At 37.2% G+C, this 25,733-nt stretch overlaps 1 protein-coding gene across 1 annotated transcript in view; it reads right to left on the reverse strand.

The window, feature by feature from the left end:
• PPP1R14C (protein phosphatase 1 regulatory inhibitor subunit 14C) overlaps positions 1-25,733 on the reverse strand; it is a 117,071-nt gene that overhangs the window by 20,773 nt on the left and 70,565 nt on the right. Inside the window, exons 2-3 of the mRNA XM_069069694.1 lie at positions 4,117-4,200; positions 1,761-1,793 (exon numbers count right to left, since the gene is read on the reverse strand). Of these exons, the coding sequence (XP_068925795.1) occupies positions 1,761-1,793; positions 4,117-4,200 (117 nt within the window). The remainder of the gene's footprint in view (positions 1-1,760; positions 1,794-4,116; positions 4,201-25,733) is intronic.

A 25,733-nucleotide genomic window follows, 5' to 3' on the forward strand; every position in this document is an offset into this window, starting at 1 on the left:
TCTCTCTCTCTCTCTCTCTCTCTCTCTCTCTCTCTCTCTCTCTCTCAATAAATTCCAGTGGCTCTTTATCATCACAGGGATCAAACACAAAATACTCTATTTAGCATTCAAAGTCCTCCATAACAGCCTCCTACCTTTCCAGGCTTTTTATACCTTACTTACAGCAATATGCTTTTATTTCTGGGACATGATCACTGCATGGAATCATTTTGTTTAACTGTACTAATTTATCACAAGGTTTCTTTTTCTTTATTTCTGTTTTTTTTTTTTAATTAGGAAGAGGGTAGAGTGGGAGAAGGGTTTAGCAATATCGATACACCTGCCCCCCCGCCCCATAAAAGGTCATCATAGCATTTTTAAATGCACAGAAGAAACTTCAGATAGAAGTACAATCAAGCTGACAATTTTGAAAGTAACGAATAGCATTCATTATATGTGTGTGTGTGCATATATTTAAAAGCAAGTGGTATGAAGTGAAGAGCTGAGGTTTCTCATAGAACCCTTATTTTGTGTTCTATTGTATATATAGAAATATATATATATATAGAAATGCTCCCCTTTTTTGGTGTTTAAGTTCAGAATAAAATAAGCTTTTTTTGTTTTGTTTTAAGAGATGGCTTTAAATCTTCTATCTAATAGATTGGGTTCTGGACTTGACTTCAGTAGAGCTGGGTTCAAATCTCACCTTTAAATCAATCACTAACTATGTAAGCATGGGACAAGTCATGAACCTCTCAGTGCCTTGGTTATCTCATCTACAAAACGTGAATAGTGATACCTCATAGGATTATGAGAAAAGTGTTTCACAAACCTTAAAACTCTAAATAAATGTATGTTATTGTTATTGTTGTTAAATTCCAAAGAATATAAGATTCTTGAGGGCAGAGACAATCTTCTTGTGCCTCACACAATAATAGGTGCTTAATACATATTTACTGAATTGTATACTGAATTTGAATCTTACACATTTTCCAGTGTAAAGCATTCTTCTCTTAGCGTTTATAATAAGTTGTACAAAAAATTAATTTTGCACTATTCAGTCACTCAAAGTCTCATTATGATCTGATATTACAAATACAGACTCTAGAGAATTAATATATTGCTTAAATTTTGCTGAACTGTTATAGTCATATATTAAGACAAATTTCTTTTACAGATAGTTTTTGCATCTGAAATGAAAATATTTTGGCTTTCCATTATCTATATTTATAGTTGCTAAGAGTATTTAAATATTCTATAACTCTACATTAAATGCTGTATTCCTTCATATAAATATCCAGTTGCTTTCATGTCTAAAAGCACTTGGTATAGATGTACATGTATGTGTTTATGTGTATGTATAAAAGTAGCCACACAAATATCTGTATGTATATAAGTAGCCACACAAAGCTCAGAATTACACAAGTACTGGGTAATCTTCTAGGTTGGACAAGTATAATCCCCTGACAATATGTATTTTCCAAATTTGTAATTATAAAGCTTAGTCTAGAATAATTCCATTTCCTCAATACTTCCTATGAAGTTGAGATTTGTATAGAAAGTATTCAATGAATACATTTCCATTTGTTTTCAAGTTCTCCTGAATTAAGCATGTTCAGGCTTAGAAATCATCAGGTCCAGACTTCTAAAACATATGCATTTATGGATACAGATTGTTAATTGTCATATACCCAGTTAATTTTTAAATCAAGTCTACTTAGACAAATTGCTTTAACAAGAAAAAAAAGAAACATCACAATTAAGAAAAGTGATTTGTTTACCTCTGTTGGTTTGTAGCAGTCTACAAGAGCTTCCTAGAATTAAACACACAAATAGGTCAATTTAACAATTGTAAAAAGTCATTACAGTTTTGAAAGGTATTTCATCTATTCAATATCATCTTAAACAAGGCAAGTTAAGATTGCACATCACCTGTCTAGGACTACTCTTTTTTCCAAAAGCATGGGGTTTGTAAGCTTCAAGCAAGAAAAGCTTATGTAGGATAAAAAAAGTATGTAGGAATATTGTAGCCCTGGAGGAGAATGTTTCACCCTAGAGAGGATTCCATGTATCTGAAAAGAAGGAACTATCCTTCCATTGGGGTTGAAATGAACACTCTGCCCTTGACCAAGTTATCAATACTTTTCAGAGGAAATGGAAAAGGGAAGAGCTTATCTTTAGAAATGGCAAGTCACAATTCAAAATCCTATGATTTTTCCTGAGATGTTAAGATATCCATCAAGCCTCCTTCTATCACTCTGAATGTAGCATTGCAGTGAACTGAAATAAATTGCTAACTGTGTGAACTACGCTATTATTCTATCTCTTCTCGCATTAGGTGAAAGCTATACCCAATGATCTATATGATTTTTTAAACTTAAATCAACAGATTTTTTTTCACTCTTCCCTCGCTTCTCATTGTGGTGCTAACACAGTATTAGTATTAAATGTTAAAAGAAACAGAAAGGAAAATGGTAGAAGACACATTGGACCAAGTCCAAAGACCTGTTTTCAAGTCCCCATTCTGTTGTCAAATTTTATTTGTGATTGTGGGTGATCATTTAGCTCCTCCAGGCTAAACCCTCATCTGTGGTATAATGGGCTAGACAAAATAAGAGGCAAGGTGGTATAATCAGAAAGAATTTTATATTTAGGGTCAAAGGACCTGGGTTCAAATCCTAGCTCAGCTACTTACCACTTGTATGATCTTAGACAAATCATTTAACCTCTTTGGGTCTCATCTGACTCAAAGTTCAAACTAGATGAGGTCTAAGAGACCTTCCAGCTTTAAATCTATGATTCTGTCCTCTTTGAGTTCCCTCCCAGCCCGAGGTCTATGCAATCTTATTTTGTCATTAAGTTTGCCACATTCTTGGTGTGTGCCTATATTAACATTTTTTTCTCAGATTTTTTTCTAGCTTAGTTCATTGGTCTATACTTTTAAAGGCATAGAATACTTCTCCATTAATAATACCAACAAAGATTAATCATTGGTACAAAGGGTCTTTAAAACAAAAATTTTCAACTTGGAAGCACTTCCCAACTGGAAAGAAATGAGCAATTATTAGCTCATTTGAAACAAACCACTGATTATCTTTAGAGATCACAAACCTTGGCAAGCAATATTTTAATATAAGGAAGAGTGACATATTACAGAGATTCATCAACTTAAGAAACTCTGGTGCAGAAAAGGTTTTTTGATACCATCTCTAAAGAGTAAAATAGTAAAGTATTTGTTTTAAACTAAATAAATGCCAGGCATTTCTGCCAGCATGCTACCAGAGGAGCATACTATAATATAGAATATTTTGACAGCTTCAAACATTGGAACCATTACACAAAAAAGGACTGTGAAGATCCAGCAGAGTGGGTGCTACAATACTGTGTAGGTAATACAGACTCCTGGGCCAGGGAGATAGATGACTTCTAGCCCAGGTTGCATATCTACTCATCTCACCTTTAAACATAGAGATTTTCTCCCTGGGGGGGGGGAGGGGGATACATCTTGGGAAATAAAATCCATACTTCTCCCAGGAAAAGTGAGAATGAAAGAGATCATATATATAAAATCTATAGATCATATCTACAGAAAAAGATAACATGTGATTTGAATTCCTCTAGACTCTCCTCTTTGGATAATGAAGAACTTACTCATTACATACTTTGCCATCCAGTGACACTGGTCTCCTTTCTGTTCCTTGAACAAAATTCTCAATCTCCCAACTTCAGGAATTTTCAGTGACTGTCCCTCATGCCTAGGATACTATCCCTCCTCATCTCTGCCTCCTGGCTTCCTTCAAGATGCAGCTAATTGCCCACCTTCTATGAGAAGCCCTTACTGATTCCCCCTCTCTGTGAGATTACTCCCTTTTCATCCTGGTTATATCTTGTTTATACAGAGCTGTTTGCATGTTATCTCCCCAATTACAGTGTGAGCTCCTTGAAACCAGGGATTGCTTTTTTACCTTTCTTTGAATCCACAGCACTTAGCGCAATGCCTGGCACACAGTATCAACCACAGTTGGACACTTATTGACCCCAGAATAGTGATGTCATTTCAGTCTTCTTGGAGTACAAAGGACAACAACCATTAAGCTATCCATTATTTTAATATTAAATATTTTAAAAACTACTTACCTGTAATTTGAGAGCTCTCTCTTCTTCACTGTCTGCATCAAGAAGATCATCAATGTCAATTTCTACCTCTGGCATCTCTTCTTCCTTTAAAAAAAAAAAAGCATGTTTTTTGGTTAAGAGTTTAACTGAACTGAGCTATTACTATGAAAAATAAAAAAAAAAATCCCAGCAAGATAGTTTATCTTTATGGGGCAGGGAGGGGCAGTAATGGTGCTATCAGTCAGGAATAAACAAAAAGACATCAGAATAACTGTATAGTCTTAAGCAAGAGATTGCATGTCCACAAAGGGAAGAGGGAGAAAGGGAGCTGGTAGAAAAAACAAGCATGTTGCATTTCTTGTGGGGTCAACACCAAAAGAAAGCCAAGAGAATATGATCAACTTATGACCTTTTTTTAATTCAGTAAATGCAAAACTCCATTTATTCAGTTCCCAACTCTGTGCCATTCCAAAAGCAGATCCAGCATACAAGTTTACCATCCCCAATCACTTTCAGGACCACACTTCAAATTACTACAAGAAAATAGCAAAAATCTCTTTCTTCCTCCTATCTCAAGGGTCTTCTAGCTTATACAGACTAACCTTTCCACCTGTGCCACTGATCCCATCCCAGGATTTCACTCCATCTATCAAGTCTTCTTTTTTGTATCTTCCAATGCTCTCTTTTATCCAGTTTTTTATTTCACACACACACACCCCTTCTACAAACTAATCCATTCCTTCAAGCTACTGTCCCATCTACCGTTTCTCCTTTACTGACAAACTTTTCAGAGAGAGTAATCCATCACTCTTTCTCAACTAACCACTCCTTAACTCCTTGTAATTCCGCTTCCACTCCCATCACTCCAGGAATAATTAATGACCTTTTAATGGCAATTATCTTCAAAGCCAATGGCTTTTTCTTAGTTCTTATTTCCCTGGCCTCTTTCTGCAGCCTCTGAAGCTCTTGACTGCACATTCCTTCATGGTACTTTCTCATATATTTATACTACGTTAAAGCAGGAAGAAGGGACCCACGAGGTAATCTAGTATGAGCACGATGCCTTACTTAGTTTCCGTGACACACTTTATATTCAAGGTTCTGAATTGGGTTTTCTTCTAGCTTCTATTTATGCTTTCTCTTCTGAATCATCACATTTTTATAGCTTCAGTTCCAACTACAACCTGCTAAATATGTAGATATCAGATACCACTAAGATATATATATATTATATATGCATATATATTTAATATATACATACACACAAACATATACAACTACACACATCTATACACACATATGGGTAGCTAGGTGATGCAGCAGATAGTCTGGAGTCAGGAAGACATCTTCTTGGATTCAAATCCAACCTCTGATACTTAATAGCTGTGTGACCCTGGGCAAGTCACTTGACTCTGCCCCAATTCCTTATCTGTAAAATGAGCTAGAGAAGGAAATGGCAAACCACTTCAATATCTTTGCCAAGAAAACCCAAATGGGGTCATGAAGAGTTGGACATGACTGAAATGACTAAAAAATATACATACATGTAGACATATATGTATATAATAACTACATATACACATTTCTAATTGCTTATTGTATGTCCTGATACCTTATCCTTAACCTGTCCAAAAAAATCTGATCTTTTTTCTGAAAAATCTGGTTCTTTTCATAACTTCCCTATTTCTGCAAATAGCACTACCATCAAGCCTTTTTTTTTTAAAAACTTTGATGATAGTTAGCCTGGAGTAGAAGAGACTAAGAAAGGTAACTATCAATCCTGGCCACACAATTTACTATCTACAGGAGACCTTACCATAAGACCTCTTGTCAATCAAGACCTCAGTTTCCTTGTCTATAAAATTAGAAGATTGAATTAGATTATCTCTCAAGGACCTTCCAACTTTAATTCCTATGATCCCAAATATCTGAAGTGATGTCACTTGAAAGAGAAATTAGATTTGCTTGACAGGGCCCCAGGGGACAGAATTAATGGGTAGTAGATGCAGAGAAAGCCAGATTTGGGCTTGATGTTCAAAAGTGATGAGATCCTACTCCTGACATTGTGAATCTCCCATCCCTGGAAGTCTGCAAAGTCTGGATAGCTAGCTACTTGATATAAAAGAAATTCCTATTCAACTACAAGTCACATTAGTTAAAAACTGAGATACCTTCCAGTTCTGAAATTCTACGACTCTGCTCTCTACCTCCTCAATCAATCCTCAGATCTAACCAATGATGTTCATGCAGGATCTTCTACAAATGTCCCTTGATTTCTGTTTTCACCATCACGATTATCTCTTACCTGCATTGCTACAACTTCAACTGGTTTTCTTGAACCAGATCTCTTTCCATTTCAATCCATCCTACATACATTAAGGTAGATTAATCTTCCTTAAAGGACAATTCTGACCACTTCATTCCTCAGTTCAAAAATCTTCAGTTGCTCCCTATTTGATACCAATAAAGTACAAACTCCCTCACCTAGCTCATAAGACCTTCCATAATCTAACTTTTTTATATTTCTTGTTGTAGTCATTCAGTTGTCCAGCTCTTCATGAGCTCATGGACTTTAGTCTACGTAATTTTCTTGGCAAAGATACTATGGTGATTTGCCATTTCCTTCTCCAGTGTATCCCCATTTTACAGATGAGGAACTGAGGCAAATAGGGGTTAAGTGACTTGATCATGGTCACACATCTAGTGTCTGATGCCACATTTGAACTCAGATTTTCCTGACTCCAGGCCCAGAGATCTATCCACTGCACCACCTTATTGTCCTTATTTTATACTATTTTCTTTCATATATTCTATATGTCTAACTAGACTTCTCAACATTCCCTGAATTCATCCCACCTTTTCCTATCTCTGTGCTTCTGCTCATATCATCTTGTACAAAGAGAAAGCACTTGTTCCCTTCCCTTCTCACATACTATTCCCATCTCCATTGAAATTTTTCCCATCCTTCAAAAGCAAGCTCAGGTACAACCTATATGAAGGTAGTAAGTGAATGATATATACCCGTGGACCTAGAGTGAGGAAGAGCTGAGGTCAAATCCTGCTTCAAACACTTTACTAGCTGGGTGACCCTAAGTAAGCTCTTCAATTTCTCTCAGCTTCAATTTCCTCTTCTGTAAAATGGAAATAACAATGGCCCCTACTTCACAGGTCTATGAGGATCAAACGAGATAACATATCTAAGCCACTTTGCAAATGTTAAAGCACAATATAAAGGTTAGATATTATTATTATTATCCTCAGATAGAAGTACTAACTCCCATCTCAGATCAATAAAGCAACAAACATTCATTATGAAGCTACTATGTGCCAGCTTAAAGTACTCAGAGCATTTTGTATATCTATACATTTATGTTTTAATTCGGTTTATAATGATTTATATACATGTCCAATATCTCTTACTGGACTGAAATTGCCTTAAGATCAAGAACAATGCCTCATGCCCTCTCAATGCCTTAGGACATAAATATTTGTGCTCTATAAATATTGAATTGACTGACCCAAAAGGGCCAATTTGGATTTCTATCAAACCAGAAAACTGCTGCTGGGATGCTGAAATTGTGTGTTTCAATCTGCTAGTAGTACTGCCAAAGCACAGTGGGCATTGAAATTTACCCAAAATGACCAAAAAGCACTATTAAGTAGTGACAAACCAATGTGGGTTATTAGAGCATTAACTCCCTTGAAAGTGACTCATTACAACATCTGGATCATTTCCATAATACAGATCGAAGTTAAAGGTTGACCTAAAAAAGAGAATTAATTCCTCCATGGCTAAATAGCTTGCTCAGAGATTTAGCTGAATTTTGAGTAGCCCCATATTACTCATTAAAAATATTCAGCACCTGTGTGAACATAATTCTGTAGTAGGTGTTGAAATTTTTAAATAATCTTTGGGGAAGATGAGGTCTCTGCCCTTCTAAAACAGTCAGATATGATGCCTGCTGCCAAATTCTTCATATCCTTTTTTACATGCATAGAATATCTATCTATTCAGGCATTAGGTGTTCAGAGTACATTAGTCACATGTCTCCAGTGAGTGTAAGTGCTTGGACGATTTGAAATATCGTCATATCTTAAAGGTATTAGAGCAGACATAAAAATTAGGGCCTTGGAAGACTTTTTCAACTTTTTTTTTCATCAAAATCTAGGGTGTATGAGTGAGTAAACTAGATATATTTGGTTACAAGTCAGACACCCAATAGTCTGAACCTAGTAATGAGAATAAAAGGTAGGAGGATGAATACCATTCAGCAAATACAGAGAACTGTCATGGATCATAGGAAAGCAATGACCACAACAACATAAATGGAAATGACAATAAAATGGAGCTGAACTCTGTAAGATTATAATGACCAACTTTGTCCCTAGAGAATAACTGATAAAATGGACATCCCTCCCTTCTTCGTCATCAACAAGTACTTATTAAGTGCCAGGTACTGGGCTAAATGCTGAGGATACAAAGAAAAGAGAACAAGATACATGCCCTCAAGAAGTTTATAAATGTTCATCCTTCATTTTCAAAGAGGACCAATGATGTCATTGAACTAGAGGGTGATCCACAAGTGGACCGAAGTCCAGAGGCAAGACAAAATTCGAGGTGATGGGCAATGACCCAGAATGCAATGGATGACCAAATTCTAAGTGTTCTACTATGCTGCTTCAGCTGCCTTCATGGTCATTGGAATCAATTATTATCCTTCCATTCCACTGGGGGAAGTCTTCACATTCTAGGGGAAGACATCTCGAGGACTCTCAGACAGGTTTGAGACCTCTCAATTATTCTCAACCTGATTTAACCTGTCTGTCAAGACAGTTTTAATGGCATGTGACTGCTGCACATGCTACAGCTCCCTGGAGCCACAGGTGAGAGTTGGGTGAAAAGTGGACACCAAAGGTGGATGATGAGCAACCCTGAAGAGGGCTCAGCAAGTCCTCACCCCAGAGGTGTCAATCTTTCCAGAACACCCCATTGTAGTGGCAACCACATTGGCATACCCAGGATGGCTGCTAGCACAGGTTCTTAGATCTGCTTTACTAGGAAAGATGGTGTTTAAGGGGTCAACAATCTTTTTAAATTACATTTACTAGTTCAGGGGAATAGTCAGCACTGGGCTCTGACTTCCTGAATCAACTATATACTTGACATACATCCCTGGATCGAGAGAACCTTTATATCTGAGCGATCAGGGAGCTCTGAATATATGGCCACTCAGAATCTAGCCCAGGGAATCACAAGATCTTTCTCATAAGTGAGCCCCCAAAGCAAAATACTAACTCAGAGTATATAGACACTTCTCAGAGCCAGAAGACATCGAAACCCTCCTGCGTCAGTGCCTAATTAGAAATCAGCAAAAGGTGTGAAAGCCTTCCTACCAGCAAGCCTCCCCTAAGCAAGCTTCCCTAACTGGGCTCCACCTGAGGACTGTTAATGGGTGGGGAAGATCTTATATCCCATTAACATTACACCCATACACACCAACATAATGGGAGGTAATCTCAAAGGGAATGCACTAACAGGTGGAGGGGCACAGGAACAGCTTCCTACAGAAGATGATTTTGAGCTGAGTCTTGAAAGAATCCAGAGAAGCCAGTAGACAAAAGTGAAGGAGAGCATTCCAAGCTTAGGGGACAGCCAGGGAAAAGGCACTGAGTTAGGAGATGGAGTATCATGCACAAGGAATAGCAAGGACATCAGTGTTGATGATTCATAGAATTCATGGAGGGGGAGTGAAGTTTACAAAGTCTGGAAAGATAGAAAGGGCTTTAAATGCCAAACAAAGATTTTATAATTAATACTGGAGGTAATAGGGAGACACTGCACTTTATTGAGTGGGGGTGGGAGAATGACAGTCAGACATACTTAACAGAAAATCACTTTGGCAGAGGGTAAGGAATTATGGTTGTGAAAAGCTGCATAAAGCCATATAGATACATTGCTGTAAACCCTGCTCCCAGGAAGGATGGGGCTAGCCAATCACTTGAGCTCAGGAGGTCTGAGCTGGAGTGAGCTAGGTCAATTAGGTGTCCTCACTAAGTTTTTATCAATATAGTCAGGCCATGAGAGCAGGGTAAGGGGGACCACCAGGTTGCCTAAGAGAGAAGAAAACAGAAAAGGTTCAAGCTTTCATGCCAATCAATTGTGTGATCTAGTCAATGAATGTCGGCTGCACTTTCAACCTGTTAAGAAGAACTAGTCTCAAAAAGAAAATAAAAGTTGCATAAACTATAAGATATGGTTAGTTATATCAAACTGTTTTTTTCTTTTCTTTTTTTTTAAGAACTGTTACAAGAAAAGGCTTACAAGGTAGGGCAGGGGAAAGGAATATATTCAGAAATAAATGTGACATTAAAAACAATAAGGGTAACAATTTTAATCTTAAAAAAAGATAAAAGATTCAGTAGAGTAAAAATATCTCCCACAAAATTTTGATATTTTAAAAAGAAAAATACTGATATTCATTAAAAATTCTTTTTTTGACACCTCATAATGGCATAAATGAACCCAGTCTCTCCAAGGCCATGCCAACAAAGCACAAACCAGATTTGGCAGATTCTTCCAAGGTGAAAAGATTTAAAGTGCCAGCCTGACAACAGCCTGTTGGCTGAGTATCAATCCAGGAGGGTCATCAACAAAAGCTTGGCTACTGAGTGATTTTTTTCCCCTCAGCCTTGACAAATAACAAAGACCATCTATTAAGGCATTGGAGCTGAATTCTGCATCAGGAGAGAGAGTTGACACACCAATTAAATCATGAGCCATTAAAGTATTAAAAAGAATAATAGAGACTGGAATTGCTCTGTTCTAATAAATCCAACTAATAAAGCAATTATTTATCAAGTGTAAAATGTTGAGTATCTACAGCCTGGAAGTCACAGAATATTGATGTATGGTGGCTAGCACACTCAGGTATCATGGACTCTCTTACTCATATGTATCTAACTTTTCTGGTTAAAAAATCCTCCTTTGGGACAAAGAAATGGCAAAACTATGATTTTCTCCCCAGGGACTAGACCAGAATGCTACAGAAAGGATAAATACAAGGATTGAATAGGAAAGACAGATGTAGGTATAATGAGGTAAGAATTATACACACCTACTGCATGATGTACTCTGCAATGTGATGCAAGAAACATCCCAATTTAACAAATCTGATAAGGCATTAATATTGCTTAACGTTAAATAATGTTTAAATAGAAACTTATACCTGTTTTATTCCTCAATGTAGGTTGGGGCAGGGTGATGGGGTTAGGGTTTCACTACTTGTTTTTTTCTTTTGTAAGGGAAAAGGGGCTGGCCAATGATCCCATTTCTCATAAAAATATGCAGCATGTTCTGCTGATGTGACCCCCCCACAAGAATTTCAAAGCATGTGAAGTCTGCTTGCCAAGTGAAGAAGACCTTTTGATTGGCTGATGATTTGAAACTAAGAATGCTTTCAAAAGGCAGTAGCCTACTAAGGAATTTTTTCTTTTCTGCTTGCCTGAGTTAAAGTGAGTGATAAGCTTCTGGGTCGGGAGGAAGCCCTCAAGTTTTATATGTTTAATACTATGTGGCCCATGGGCCCAAGGCCCTACTATTATTTCTATCTCTGTTGTGTCTACTCTTTTCTGTTCTTAGGGTGAAGGCTGTGACTTTGTGAGATGTGAAAGATCAGAAGAGAGAGCCACCAAAGTTCTAGGAGCCAGAATCCAAGCCCAAGTTTATAGTCCACCAACATACCCCTAAGGAGTGACCAGGACCTAGCCCAGCAGTCAAGAAAGGAGACAAGAGGAAGGAATTCATACATTGGCTATGGCACCTTTGAAAGTGAACTAGTGGGACAAAAGCTTTATAGAAACTACTTTAAGCTGAAGTTCACTCTCCACAGGACTCACAGTAGCATGTTGGGGAAAATAATTTGTAACTTTTGTTCTTGATCTTTCTTCTTGGTAAATATCCTTCTAATTAGCATTTTCAAAAGGCTAATTGATGTTAACTAACTAAATGAGAATGAGGTGCTAATCACAGTCTATCAATGGTATAAAGGAGATATTAATTATAACTAGTGATAGATATTTGGGAGAACACACTATAATGGGTGTTCAAGCCAATAGCATTATAGAAAAACATGAACCTCAACCTTTCAGAGGTACCCTTTGAACCTTGCAGGGAAGACATAGCCTTGCTCTGGAAAGTCTGACTCATCAGTGTGAGTGTGAATTGGGATGAGGTCCCTTAAGGCTTTAGAGGAGCTATATTTTATAGAAAACAATTCCCACATTCTATATTTGCACCTGTAAAAATAAGGAGGTTGGATTAAATGACCACTAATGTTCTTTCAACTCAATCTATCATCCTTGTGATCCATTCCTGAACAAGCTCTAGGTAACCCCCAGATACTCAAGCAGATACAGTATATTTTCAGCAAAAAGCATAACTACCACACTAAAACCAACCATATTTTCATCAGGAATACTATACACACAGAGAGACCTATGAGCACACATCTACCCTATAAGAATTTAGGTGTCACAGAATTAACTAAAACTAGAGCTCAAAGCACTATAACCATGGGGTCTCCATATGCCATTTGTTTAATCATATATATACACAAATTGTTCTATTGTCATCAATTTACACAGGTATGAATACTTTTTAGTAAGCTTATCTGCAGCTAGGTTTCATCATTAGTACTTTAATAATCCCATGGCTTAAGCAAGTACTGGATTTTGGATTTGACACCAAATTGTCTCCCTTGTCTCCAGATCCAAAACTCTTTCCACAGTATTTGCACCATGATGCACGCTTTCCTCCAAAAGTCTGAATGAAAAATGAAGACAAGGTTAAGTGGGAGGGCACTCTGTCACTTGTGTGGACATTATATTCACTTAATAAATAGATTAATCCTTTAAAAAATGATTCTATGTATGCCTCAATGGTCTTATCTAAGGAGGGGACCAAAAGTGCAGACTAGAGACCATCCACACTTTCTCATCCTATGAGATTTCTTGTCTATGTCTTCTCATAATTCCATTAAAGGCCTTCTTTTAAGTCCCTTTGACAACCTGTGGGTACCAGAGTAGCATCTAGGCTGTCCATCTGTTCTCCTTTGCCCACTGACCAGCCCATTTCCTCTACTGATTATTCATTCCCTAGATAATATCTCTCAGGTCACTTCTTTTGTGCAAGCCATCACTGAAAATTTGCTGCAGTTGGATATGTCTGTCATGTGTATCTCCAAGAGATGAATTGCTGTATTCTATGATTTGTAGCCATATAATAGCTCTGGAATATGAGTGTTTAAAAGATGGGGCTAAATATGGGAAGCAGGCTTGAGATTTTTGAAAGTACTGAGCAATTCTACACACACACACAACACAAACACACACACATATACATATACATATATAGTAATGAAGCTTAATGAGCCACCCATACAATTACTGAAAATAGACATTCTTCTCCATGTGGTTTTCCCTATGTAGACAGTAAGGCCATTCATCAACAAGGATTTATTAAGCTTTTACTATGTGCCATACATTTTGCTAAGCATTTGGCATATACAGAATTGCAAAAGGAGTTCCTGCCCACAAGGAGTTCACATTCTAATGTGGGGAACAAATATTTAATTTAACTAGGTACATGAAATTCATATACAGAGTAAATGGAAAGTAATCTCATAGGGGGAAAGTACTAGCAATGGAGAAAGGAGAACATGACAGGCTTCCTACAGAAGGTGACATTTGAGCTGAGACTCAAAGGATGCCAGAGAAATCAAGATGTGAAGGAGAGCATTCCAGACATGGGAGACAGCCAGTACAAAAACAAGAAAATGAAAGATGGAATGGGGGAGGAAGAGCAAATACGAATACGTAGTTGGATCACAGAGTATGGGGATGGGAGTAAATAAGAAGACTGGAAAGGTAGAAAAAGTCCAGGTGCTTTAAATTAGAAACAAAGATTTTATAGTTGATTCTTGAGGTAACAAGGTGCCATTGCAGTTTATTAACAATTGGGGTCAGGGATAACCTAGGCAGGCTTATTATGTTTTATGAAAATCCTTTGGGCAGCTAAGTGTAGGGTGGATTGGAGTAAGGAGTGACTTGAGGGAGGCAGACCATTTAGAAGGCAATTACAAAAGTCCAGGAGTGAGAGGATAAAGGCCTGACCCACACTAGTGGCTGTATATTACTGCTGAGCATAACACCATACCCTAGTCATCCAGGCAAGCAAAGTAGGTATCATTGGAGAGTCAGTTGTGAAACATTTACCAGCACACCAATGGTTAAATGATTTCCCCAAGGACATGCAGATTTCAAGTGTCCAAACCAAGATTCAGAGGTTCTACGACTCCATAATAAAATGTTCTTTCCACCATACCAATGGGGTCAAAGCTCTTTGTACAAAATTTGCCGTATTTAGCACATAAACACAAGCAAAATTTGTGGAAGTCAGATTTGTATGGAGAGGACATCTGGAAGTCAGGATGAATCTGAGCCAGTGGAAGTGGAAGCAACGTTAGAGAAAAAAACAATGGTAACTGACCAAGAAGTGAGCCCAGGGCCAAGAAACACATTCCTATGACTTCTACTTTATTACTACCTCTGGGACCATAACTCTTGGCAGAATGTCTCAAGGGAACAAATCCTTTTTTGTTACTCAAGTTATACATTAGCACTTAACTACTTACCTGCCCTAGGGAAGGTTTGAAAAAAATCAGCCCTTTTATCTAATCTAAGAATTGATTTGCTGGAAGGAGTTGAAAAGAAGTCAAGATGGGAAAATTAGACAACCATTGCAGTAATAACTATGTCAGAACTTCCTGGCATAGTAGTTTTCTTATTTGAAGTGCTCTTCTAGAACCTTCAAATACCAAAACATATTCAGAAAGCAAATATAATTTTATAATGTATTCTTTTTGGAATATGTATGCTACTACCATTACTACTGTAGTTAAGTTGGTATCTTACTCCCCTGATATACTTTAAGCTACTTCAGGGCATTAACTGTGAAATGTAAATTTTGTACCTCTATGGGAGCCTACCACAAGGTTCTGCACAAACAGGTGGTTACTAAGTTTTTGTTGTATTGCAATTTTAATTTTATCAATAATTTGCATCTATAATTTTTCTCAATTGATCCAGTAGTTTCCTATTCACAGAATCAGAGTTATAAGAGATTCAAACCAACTCTTAAAAAGCATCCCAGTTACAATATACCCACCAAGCAATCATTCAGACTCTGCTTCAAGACTTTCAAAGAGGGAGAACTCACTACTTCGAAAGGTAGCCCATTCTACTTGAGAAGAGCTCTAATTATTAAGATTTTTTTTTCTTGTAAGCATGACTCAATTTACCTCTTTAGGAAAATTTTGTGATAGTGTGTTTTTCTAAAACGTTTTTGTGTGGCTCCATTTATGAATAGTTTCATCTCCTGTACCTTACCTGACAATTTGATTTCTATTTAAAAATTTTTTTAATATGTATATATTGGTATTCTCTGGTTTAAATCTTTAATTGTTCTTCTGCAAGGATTTGTTGTGCATAAAATCATTTTTTTTTAATTCAGGGTTTATTGAAAGAAAAGAGAACCTTTCACCAAAAAGTGAATGGTATAATGGTAGAGTGAAAAAAAAAAGCCCTGGATTTGGAGTAAAAAAAGCCTTTAAGCCACTTAAACTCTCTAGGTCTCAGTTTCTTCATTTATAAAATGGGAAGGTTGGACTACATGACCTCCTCTAAGACCTCTTCTAGGTCAAAAACCATAATTCTTCTCTGATACCTCATTGTGGTATGGAGGTGACCCTGGGATCTCAAAGGCTATACCTTTGAGGCATAGTAGTGGTTTACTACCCAGCTAGAAAGGCTATTTGAGTGAGATCATGGTTACAGACTGTATATGTGCTGTCTGAGAAATAACCTACCTAAGTTTAGAGAGATTCACTGTCAGGCTGGCCTCAGTCTAATGAATTTTCAGCTGTAGGAACTAAGATAACTATTATTATTATAAACCCTCTTTTGACTACACTGCAAGTATCACTGCAACTTATGGGCTCAATCCCAGTCCTGAAAGGCGTGAAAGCATTAACTTGCTCCATTTTTCCAACTTAGACTGGTTCACCCTTCCTTAAGCAGCCTGGTGGCCCTCCTTTCCCAGGGGCTCACCATATTGTGTCCAGGCTTAGTACACATACCTGATCAGCTTTAGCCCTGCTACAGCTCAGAAGTCATGAACTCAAGCAACCCACCAGCCTCCTCTAGTAGCAGAGTACAATCGTACACCACCATCCTCAGTCACTAGAATAGCTCTCAGAGATCATTTACCAAGTCATAGGAGCATGAATACAGCAAAATCACAAATCCTTGATTATGAAAGTTGTATTGAAAGAAAACAAATCTATAAAAATTAAAATAGGCCCATTTTTATGGAAGAACTTCTACCCCATCTCTGCTATTCAATATAAATTGTGGCGACTGAATGTGAAAGATAAGGAATAAGGAGACTTTGATGTTTCAAGCATAGGTGACCAAGAGAATGGTGATACCATTCACCAAAATAGCAACTTACAGAGGAAGAGCAGATGGAGGAGGAATTCATAGCCCCGGAAGATTCATTCCCTCAAGTAAGCAAAAAGTAGGCTCTCCTCCACAGGTCCAAGACCTGTACCATTACTGTATATCATCAGCAAAAACCGTTCATCGGAGGCTTACTATAGGTAAACGATTAATTAGGCATTATAAAAACAAAAATGAATAAGAACCAATCTTTGCCTTCATGGAGTTTGTAGTCTAATTTTACAACTGACAGGAACATGTGAAAAATAATTACAGCACAAGAAGTGATAAATAACTGAATAAATGAGGGACATCATGGTATAAGAGATAGAGAGTCAGGAATCAGTCCACTAGCATTTATGATGTGTCTGTTGTATGTCAGGCCAGGCACTGTGCTAAGTGAAATGGGTACAAAGAAGGGCAAAAGAGAGTTCCCTCTCAGAGAGCTTACAGTCCAGTGACGGTAACAGACAACTAACATTTATTAGACACCTACTATGTATGAGGCACTATGCTAAACACTAGAGAGGCAAAGAAAGACGGCTCTGTTCTCAAGGAACTCACAATCTTAAGGGACAGAAAACATGGAAACAACTACGTACAAAAAAGACAAAGACAGGATAGGGGCGGCCAGGTAGCACAGCGAGTAAGAGCACCGGCTCCAGTGTTGAGAAGACCTGGAGATCGAATCCCAGGCTCAGACACTTAGCACCCACCCAGAAACACCTGGCCACGTAACCTTGAGCAAGTTACTTAACCCCGATTGCTTAGGAGAGGCCAGGTGGCTCAGCGAGCAAGAGCACCGGCTCCAGTGTCAGGATGACCTGGGGATCAAATCAGGGCTCAGACACTTAGCACCACACCCAGAAATAGCTGGCCGTATAACCTTGAGCAAGTTACTTAACCCTGATTGCTTTAAAAAATATATATATAGACAGGATAAATCGGAAATAATCAACAGAGGGAAGGCACTAAGATTAAGGAAGGCCTCGGTTTAGATCCCGCTTCTGCTAAACTGTGTAACACAGCGTAATAGCTAATTTGCAGTGATAAAGAAAATTTCCTCACCAGAGAATTCCCTTATGCTGATATAGATACCAAATGCCAAATCATAATTCCCCCCATCTACCCTACCTCATCCTCCAAAAAGACTGAGGCAGACAATGATTGCTGAAGAAGATCAGAGGCAGGGGAGAAAATGTCCATGATAAGGAAAGGATTTAAGGAGGAAGTAGAATTTGAATTGAGCCTTGAAGTAGATAAGATTTTGATAGGCAAAGAAGCAGAAGAAGGATATTCTAAGCAGCTCAAAGTTAGAAAAACAAAAGTCATGCTCATAGTAAAATGTCTGGAGTGGAACATTCATGTAAAGGCACCATAGAAGATGAGAATGGGAAGGTAAATTAGGGGCAGCACGTAAAGAACCTTAAAAACCAGACTAAGTCAATAGTCAATGAAGCTAATAGTCAATGAAGATTTTTAAGCAAATAATTTGAAAGCATTGCAAGAGCATTATTTTAGAAATATTAATCTATTTTTGGTACACATAATGGCTTAAAGAATGAAAAGACTAAAGACAAGAAGATTAATTAGGTTGCTTTTGTAGTACAGATGAGAGAGAAAGGAAGCAAAAGGATTGATGCGAGAAATATTGCAAAGAAGAATTAGAAGGATTTGATAACTGACTGAATGGGGTAGGGTAAGGAGATAAAAGCCAAAGATAACTGAAAATGTTCATGATTGAATAAGTAGGGAAAATGGTGACAAATCTAGTCTGACCTACATGAAAAAGTTACATTGCCCAGACCCAGTCCAGTTCTAACTAGGAAACACTTGGAGGAAGGAAAGGAAGATAAGGCTCATTATGGACAACTCCCAATACATTACAATTTGCTCTTGGAGTTCTCCAGGGTTTCTCAATTTAATTTAGATCCTAGGGAATAACATGAAATCTATAATAATGCTTAAGGAAGCTAGTAAGGTCTACATTTTACTTCAGTAGGTAATTCTCTGGACATTTCTACTCATATTAGGGGGGAACATGTCAAAGATAGGTTGGACAGTAGTTTTCATCAGCTGCCATATATTGTTTTAACATCTCTCTAAAAATGATAATAACTAACAATCCCACTCACAGAAGGCCACTGTCTCAAAAACTACCAAAAAGTATCACAGGCTTAGATCATGAAAAATCTAACTGTTCACAGAGAAACTAAATAGATAAATATCAGTTACTATTCTGAGAATCTTAGGATTTCACAAGGCATACACCTAGGAAGAAGTTGTAGGCAAAAAACTTCTGACATCATATTCATGAACTTATTCATTCAATAAATATTTATTGAGTGGCTAAATGTACAAGGTGCTGGACTAAGTGCTCTTCTTTCTACAGGGCTGGGGAAAATTGGCGCAAGATTTTTTTTAAATTAAAATGATCACATCTTAGGGGCCTGTGTGGGCAATTAGTCTATCTCATACCCAAAACAGGACTCCCATCTAAAATTTGCCCAGCCTCCTCTTGAAGATCTCCAGGGAGGAGGAACCAAATAATGATAACATATTAATTGAAGCTGCTTTAATATTTTAAGGCTTACAAATAGATTTCCTCACAATAGCCCTGTGAGGTATGTAATGAAAGCTTTCTTATTCCCATTTTATAGATGAGGGAACTCAGTATCAAAAGGCTACCTAGCCCCTAGTCACATACCTAATAAATAAATACATTGTTAGGTTTATTCCATTGTTCTACTGCTTCAAGAAAAATGCCAGCAGCTCAATGGAAGTGACTTCTGAGATATCTGAGCCTTAGTAACTGTATTCACCGAAGGCTAGGATTGTTGAAATTTGCTATTTAAAGTTAGACCTTATAGAACTATAACTGATATCATTCTGAGTCTGATTCCAGGTATGATCATCAAGAAATGCTATTGAGTTAATAATCCATAATGCCAATAACCTTAAGGGGTTGACACCTATGAAATGAAAGTGGAGTTTTCATGGGGAATGCTGGGAGAGTGACTCTTGCCATGGGCTGAAGTAGAAGTTGACCCATTTGACCAAGTGAAAGAAAAAAAGAAAGAAAAGGAAGAAGGAAATTTGTGGCACGACCTTGATCACTTCTTCCATTTCTAGAGGTTGTCAAGATTATTAAATGAACAGATGAGGGAAATGCTGCTAATATAGTTGACCTAGATTTTAGCAAAGCTTTAGGTAAAGTATCTCATACTGTTCTTATGAAGAATGTGTGGATATGTGGATTAGAAAATAATACAATCAAATTAATTCAGAACTGTATGGATGGTGGGACTCAGAGTAGTTGTGAATAGTTTAGTGTTAACATGGCAGGAAGTTTCCAGGGGAGGCGCCTGAGGGATCCATACTTGCCCCTGTGCTATTTAGCACTTTCATCAATACTTGGATAAACTAACACATGGCATGCTCATAAAATTTGCAGATGAGACAAAGCTGGGAGGATACTAAGAGACTCAGGATCCAAAAGGCTCTTTACAAGCTAGAGTACTGGTCTGAATCTAGTAAGATGAAATTCAATAGAGATAAATGCAGTCTTGCACTTGGGTTCAAAAAATTAACTCCATAAACATAACATGGGAAAGCAGGAGAGACAACAGCAGTTCTGAGAAGAATCTGAAGTTTGAGGGGACTGCAAGCTAAATGAGATTGCTGTGTGACATGGCAGACAAAAAAGCCAAGGCAATCTTGGACTATATTAGGAAAGGCATAACTTCCAGGAGCAGGGAGTTGATTAGCCCACTAAATTCTGCCCTTGTCAGACCTTATATGTAGTATTGCAATCAGTTCTGGGCACCAGAGTTTACAAAGAACATTGATAAGCTGAAAAGTGTCCAGAGAAAGGCAATCAGGATGGTAAAGGGTTTGCAGTTTATGACATATGAGGATCAAATGAAGGGGCTTGGCATATTTAGCCTGGAGAAACAAAGACTCAGGGAAATGGGATAGCATGTTCACATATTAGAAGGGTTGTCATTTAAAGGAGGTCTTAGATTTGTTCTCTTTAGTCACAGAGCAGAACCCCAGGAGCAAAGGAAAGAAGTGGCAAAGATGCTCATTTAGGCATAATGTTAGGAAAATTTTCCTAAGAATTAAATCTGCTCAAAAATAGAATAGCTGGTCTCCAGAGATAGTGGATTCCCCCCACTTGGAGGTCTTTATAGAGAGAATGACTGACATCTTTGGGAGTTTGGTTCAGTGGGGATTCCTTTGTGTATAGATTGGATTAAACATACTTGAAGTTTCTTCCAATTCTCAAATTCTATGGTGCCATGTTCACTAAACAGGAATCAAAGTCAAGCTCACTAGCCTGTAGACGACAAACTCTATTCCTTTCTTTTCTTTGCTTTTCTTTCTTTCTTTTTTTTTTTTTTTTGCAAATCAGAACATTTGCTTTTCTAAGTACTAGAGCTCCTCTCTTGTTAACAATTTTTCAGAGATCATGGGCATCAGTTTGGCAGCCATATCTCTCTCAATAGCTTTGAAAGCTGTTTGCCCAGGCTGGAGACAAACACATTGAGGGTAAATAGGGGCTCTGTTACTATCTCCTCACTTATCTTGGGTTTCAGTACCTTTTTTTCCCCAATCCTTCCAAGTCAGAAGATTTGCTCTTCTTGGTAGAAAAATATGTCAAGGATTAGTGATTTTGTTAGTGCAGTTATTACCTCCTTTAACTTAGATTATAGCCCCTTTTATCACTAAGCAGATAGCATCTTTGGGGTTGGTGTGCTCAAAACTTCATCACAATGTGTGCAAGCTGGCGATGAGCCTTCCTAAACTTAGCTAGGCTGGTCCAAGGATAGCCAACATTCCATCTGTCACCAGACCCAGACTAGAACCTTCTCGTCATTAGGAGTTGCCAGAAATGCATTCTGTTTTCAAGAACCCAGGTCACACATGATGATTTTGATACCAGAATAGATCTCGAATAGATCTGGCCACTCATTCTAGCATGTCAAGGACATCTTGGAAAAGAAACCAGAACCAAAATAAGTGGAAGAGTTTTGCCTTCTCTCTGGCATCAATCAACATCTCATCCCCAAGCAGTAGTTCCAGCCTTTCATGGTTTTGCCACTGCCTCCAAGGTAGCTCTTTTTTCCAAAGTACTTTCAGTAATCCTTTCATTTATTAATTTATTTTTAAATTCTGGAATAAAACAAGCATTTCCATAATATAGCATCAAAAAAAGATGATTACACATGAAACTGCAAACCTATTGTGTTCAACTTGCTAATCCTTTTAAATATATAATAAAGTGATCAGGTCATTTCCTTTTTATTTTCTTCATCATCAACCTTGGCTCATTCTGAGCTTTAGTACCACTGACACTATTCTCTTGAAGGACCATACTACTTTGTGGTGTTTCCCTCTTTCTTCTTCACTGGAATAATTTATGTTTGTGTTGCCAGGATTTCAATCTTGCATTTGTTCATTCATCCCATCTATTCTGAGTCAATTTCCCCTCTAGAATTTTAGGCCATGGTATTCTACTTACATTTCTTACATTTCTCTGACCTCTGAAAACAACTCATCCAAAATCTAGGTTAGACATCACACTGTCTAAAATTCTTCTCATTGATCAAGAACTCAAAAATAGAGTACAATTTGTTCCAAAACTCCTATTAATTATGTTGGCAACCTCCTTAATAGAATCAAGTCCAGAAGAGTCAAGGAAATGTGATGTCAGAGAAAGAAAAGTGACTTTGGAGTCAATCCAGGTTCTCTCACTTACTGGCCATGTGTCCTTGAACAAAATTACTTCACTTCTCTGGGCTTCTTTATCTTTTTACAGCATTGGAGTGTTGGATTAAATGGCCTCTGAGGTTCTTTCTAGCTCTAAATCTATAATCCTAGTCCTTGGTCATCTCCTCCATTTTATGAAGGATGAAATTACTACAAAGGTCAATCAAGAATATAGTTAGCTGCTCTAGAAGACTTGTAGATGATTTTCTGCCTTGGGCACTCTGTGAGCCTACATTCAAGCAACTAAAATTCCCCTGCATTACTATATTTTGACTCAACATAAGATTTATGATCTATTACCTAATTCATCACTCATTTTTTCCCACTGGCCAAGTCAATAGTAAGCTCCCAAGGCAATGTCATTTGTTAATTGATGACTAATCCTTTCATAAATGCTATCTTCCATAATCTCTCTGCCCTTTCCCCTAAATCACAGACTTCTTCACACGAATAGATTTTGAAATACAGTGCTTCTCCGAACAAAGAGAACAATTTATACAACAACATCATAGTAAAGACAAACCACTTTAAAAGAATTAAGAACTCTAATCAATGCAATGGCCAACCAAGATTCTAGAGAACCAATGATAAATATGCTGCTAACCTCTTGACAAAGAAGTGTTAGTCAAGAAAAATAATGAACATACATTTGTGAACATAGTTAATGGGGGAATTTGTTTTACTTGACTCTGCATATTTATTACAAGGATTTTCTTTTCCCTTCTTTTTCAAATAGCAGGAAAAGAAAATAAATGTTCATTGAAAACTTAAATTAAAAAATAAAATGTATTCTACTCCACTCTCTGCTTTATTTAATTTAATTTATTCCTTTTGAATAAGTCATATCCTTTCAATGGCCAAATTTTATGAGTGGTATCTCACTATATTTCAGTGATGCTTAAAATTAACTAATCTTGATAAGAGAGACAACCAATTCTAAATGACAAATACAGAACGATAGTCTAAGAACAGCTAAGAAGACTGTTAGGTTCCTAGTTTTGTCTGGTCTGATTAATTCATTTAGTTAAGAGTAAGATGCATGGGGCAGCCAAGGTCATGAATTTAACACCCAGTCAAGACTAAAATACATGGGAAAAACAAATCCATAGTCATAAACTATGTGTAAGGAATGGCTGAATAAGTTGTGATATATGAATGTAATAGAATACTACTGTGCTATAAGAAATGAGGAACAGACGGACTTCATAATAACCTGGAGAGACTTTTATAAACTGATGCTGAGCGAGAAGAGCACAACCAGGAGAAATCTGTACATAATCACAGACACAACGTATGTGTGATGACTGACTTTAACTCTGGGCTCCTCTCAGCAATGTAAGGTTATAAGGCAACTCCAAAAGACTCATAATCAAAAAGACACATCCAGAGAAAGAGCTACGAGTCTGAAGGCAGATTGAAACAAACTACTTGCTCTGTTTCCTTTTCTTGTTTTGTTTTGTTTCCTCTTTCCCAGTGATCATTCCATTGGTTACAATCTTTCTTTACAACATGACTAATGATTAATGTGAAGATATTTGTAGATCCTATATTTGAGTGCATGCTGCCATGCGGGGGCAAGGGTGAGGAAGGAAGAGAGGGAGGGAGAGAAAATTTGAAACTCAAGGGACTGTGGAACTGAATATTGTAAACTAAAAGTAAATACACAAATTAATTTTTTTAAATAAAAAATAAATAAATTCAATTTAAAAATAAATTTAAAAGAATAAGTTATGTGTAAAATACATGACTAATGACAAAGCAAGGTAGATTATCAAGGCTTTGACTCTCTTTGAGGTGATTTGATATATCACCAATAACATTTCTCTATCCTAGATTTATCTTTCAGTTTGTCCTTCAACAATTAAGCAACTCTTCAAGACTGAGTTTCTTCCTCACATACTCAGTTAAATTTTGAGTTCCTTAAATCAATGTACATATGTGATAGGGGTATAATAGATAGAATGCTGTGCTTGCAATCAGAAAGACTTAGGTTCAAATCCCACCATGCCTAGCATATAGCAAGCCCTTAATAAATGCTTATTGATTAATTGTGTGACTGAGTGAGTTATGTAACCTCTAAATGCTTTAAATAAAGCAACTTCCTAAGACTTACCTATTAAAACATATTTAGGTTGCATTTTGCATTGGTAGATTTCCCCACAGTGATGAAATCAGACTGTTCACACATTCACATGATACATAGCAGATGTTAAATTGAAGAAAAATGGAAAAGATGTAGTCTCCATCTTTTACAAATCAGCTAGGTACAACTATCCATGGGCATGATTCTTAAATATATCATTGTTGGCCATACTGAGTTATCTTAAAACTTGAAACACCTATTTAAAAATTTAGAAAACCTGAAAAATGGATACTCTGTTTCTACAAAAAAAAAGCCTTTATCAGGTCAAAGTCTCTTCAGTCCTCAAATTAAAATCTGATATGCATGAATTTTCACTGAAAAAAAGAAATTGGCAAATTATTATAAATCATTTTGCAATACGATGGGAAATCAGGGTATGCTTGTTACACAGAAACGAGAATCAATGCAAATAATGGGTGTATAGATGGCAAGTGCAGATTTTAGAGGTGAGCAGAAGTATTGCAGAAAAGTGGTTGCATGGATCAAGAAAGAAATCAAAGCCATTTTAAATAATGAGTCAATCTCTGACTAACCAAAGGTGGAGCTGCTCAGGAAAGGGCAACATGAAGCAAGACAGAGCTTTCCTCCATCAGAAACCTATTTCTTCTTTTCTCTTGGCCATTAAGTTGTTTCCTTTTCTGTAGCGCCACTCTTACACATAAATTTGTTTATATAGTGCAAGGGGAGCAATATATTTTAAAATAATTCCCCTATTTTAAATCTATCATTAGTTATTCATGTCTTTGTGCTAAGCATTTCCCTCTCCAGGCATCTTCTTTTAAATACTTCAGGGGAGAATGGAACACTGACTGACAGGTATAATGAAAAGATCAAACTGGTGGGCAAGAGGCTTTTGTTCTAGTTCTAACTGTGCCAGCAGTCATCTGACCTTAAATTTCTTACCCTCTAGTGGCTTCAGTTTTCTTATCTCTAAAATAAGGGGAATTAGACTAAATCTGTTAAGTCTAGTTCCAGTCCTACAACGATTTCATATTATCTACCTTAATGAAGTTTCTATCCATTGTTCCTAATTCTGCCCTCCAGACTTTAGCAACCGTAATTCTTCCACATAATAGCCTTTAAAACACCAGAAGACTGATATCATGGCTCCTCACAAGTCTTCTCTTCCCTAGTCTGAACATCCCATTTCCTTCAGTTGATCCTTAGA

Source organism: Petaurus breviceps, unplaced genomic scaffold (genome assembly GCF_028583685.1).
Source record: "Petaurus breviceps papuanus isolate PSGF00001 unplaced genomic scaffold, PetGlider_PUasm1.0 90784, whole genome shotgun sequence".
Taxonomy (NCBI): domain Eukaryota; kingdom Metazoa; phylum Chordata; class Mammalia; order Diprotodontia; family Petauridae; genus Petaurus; species Petaurus breviceps.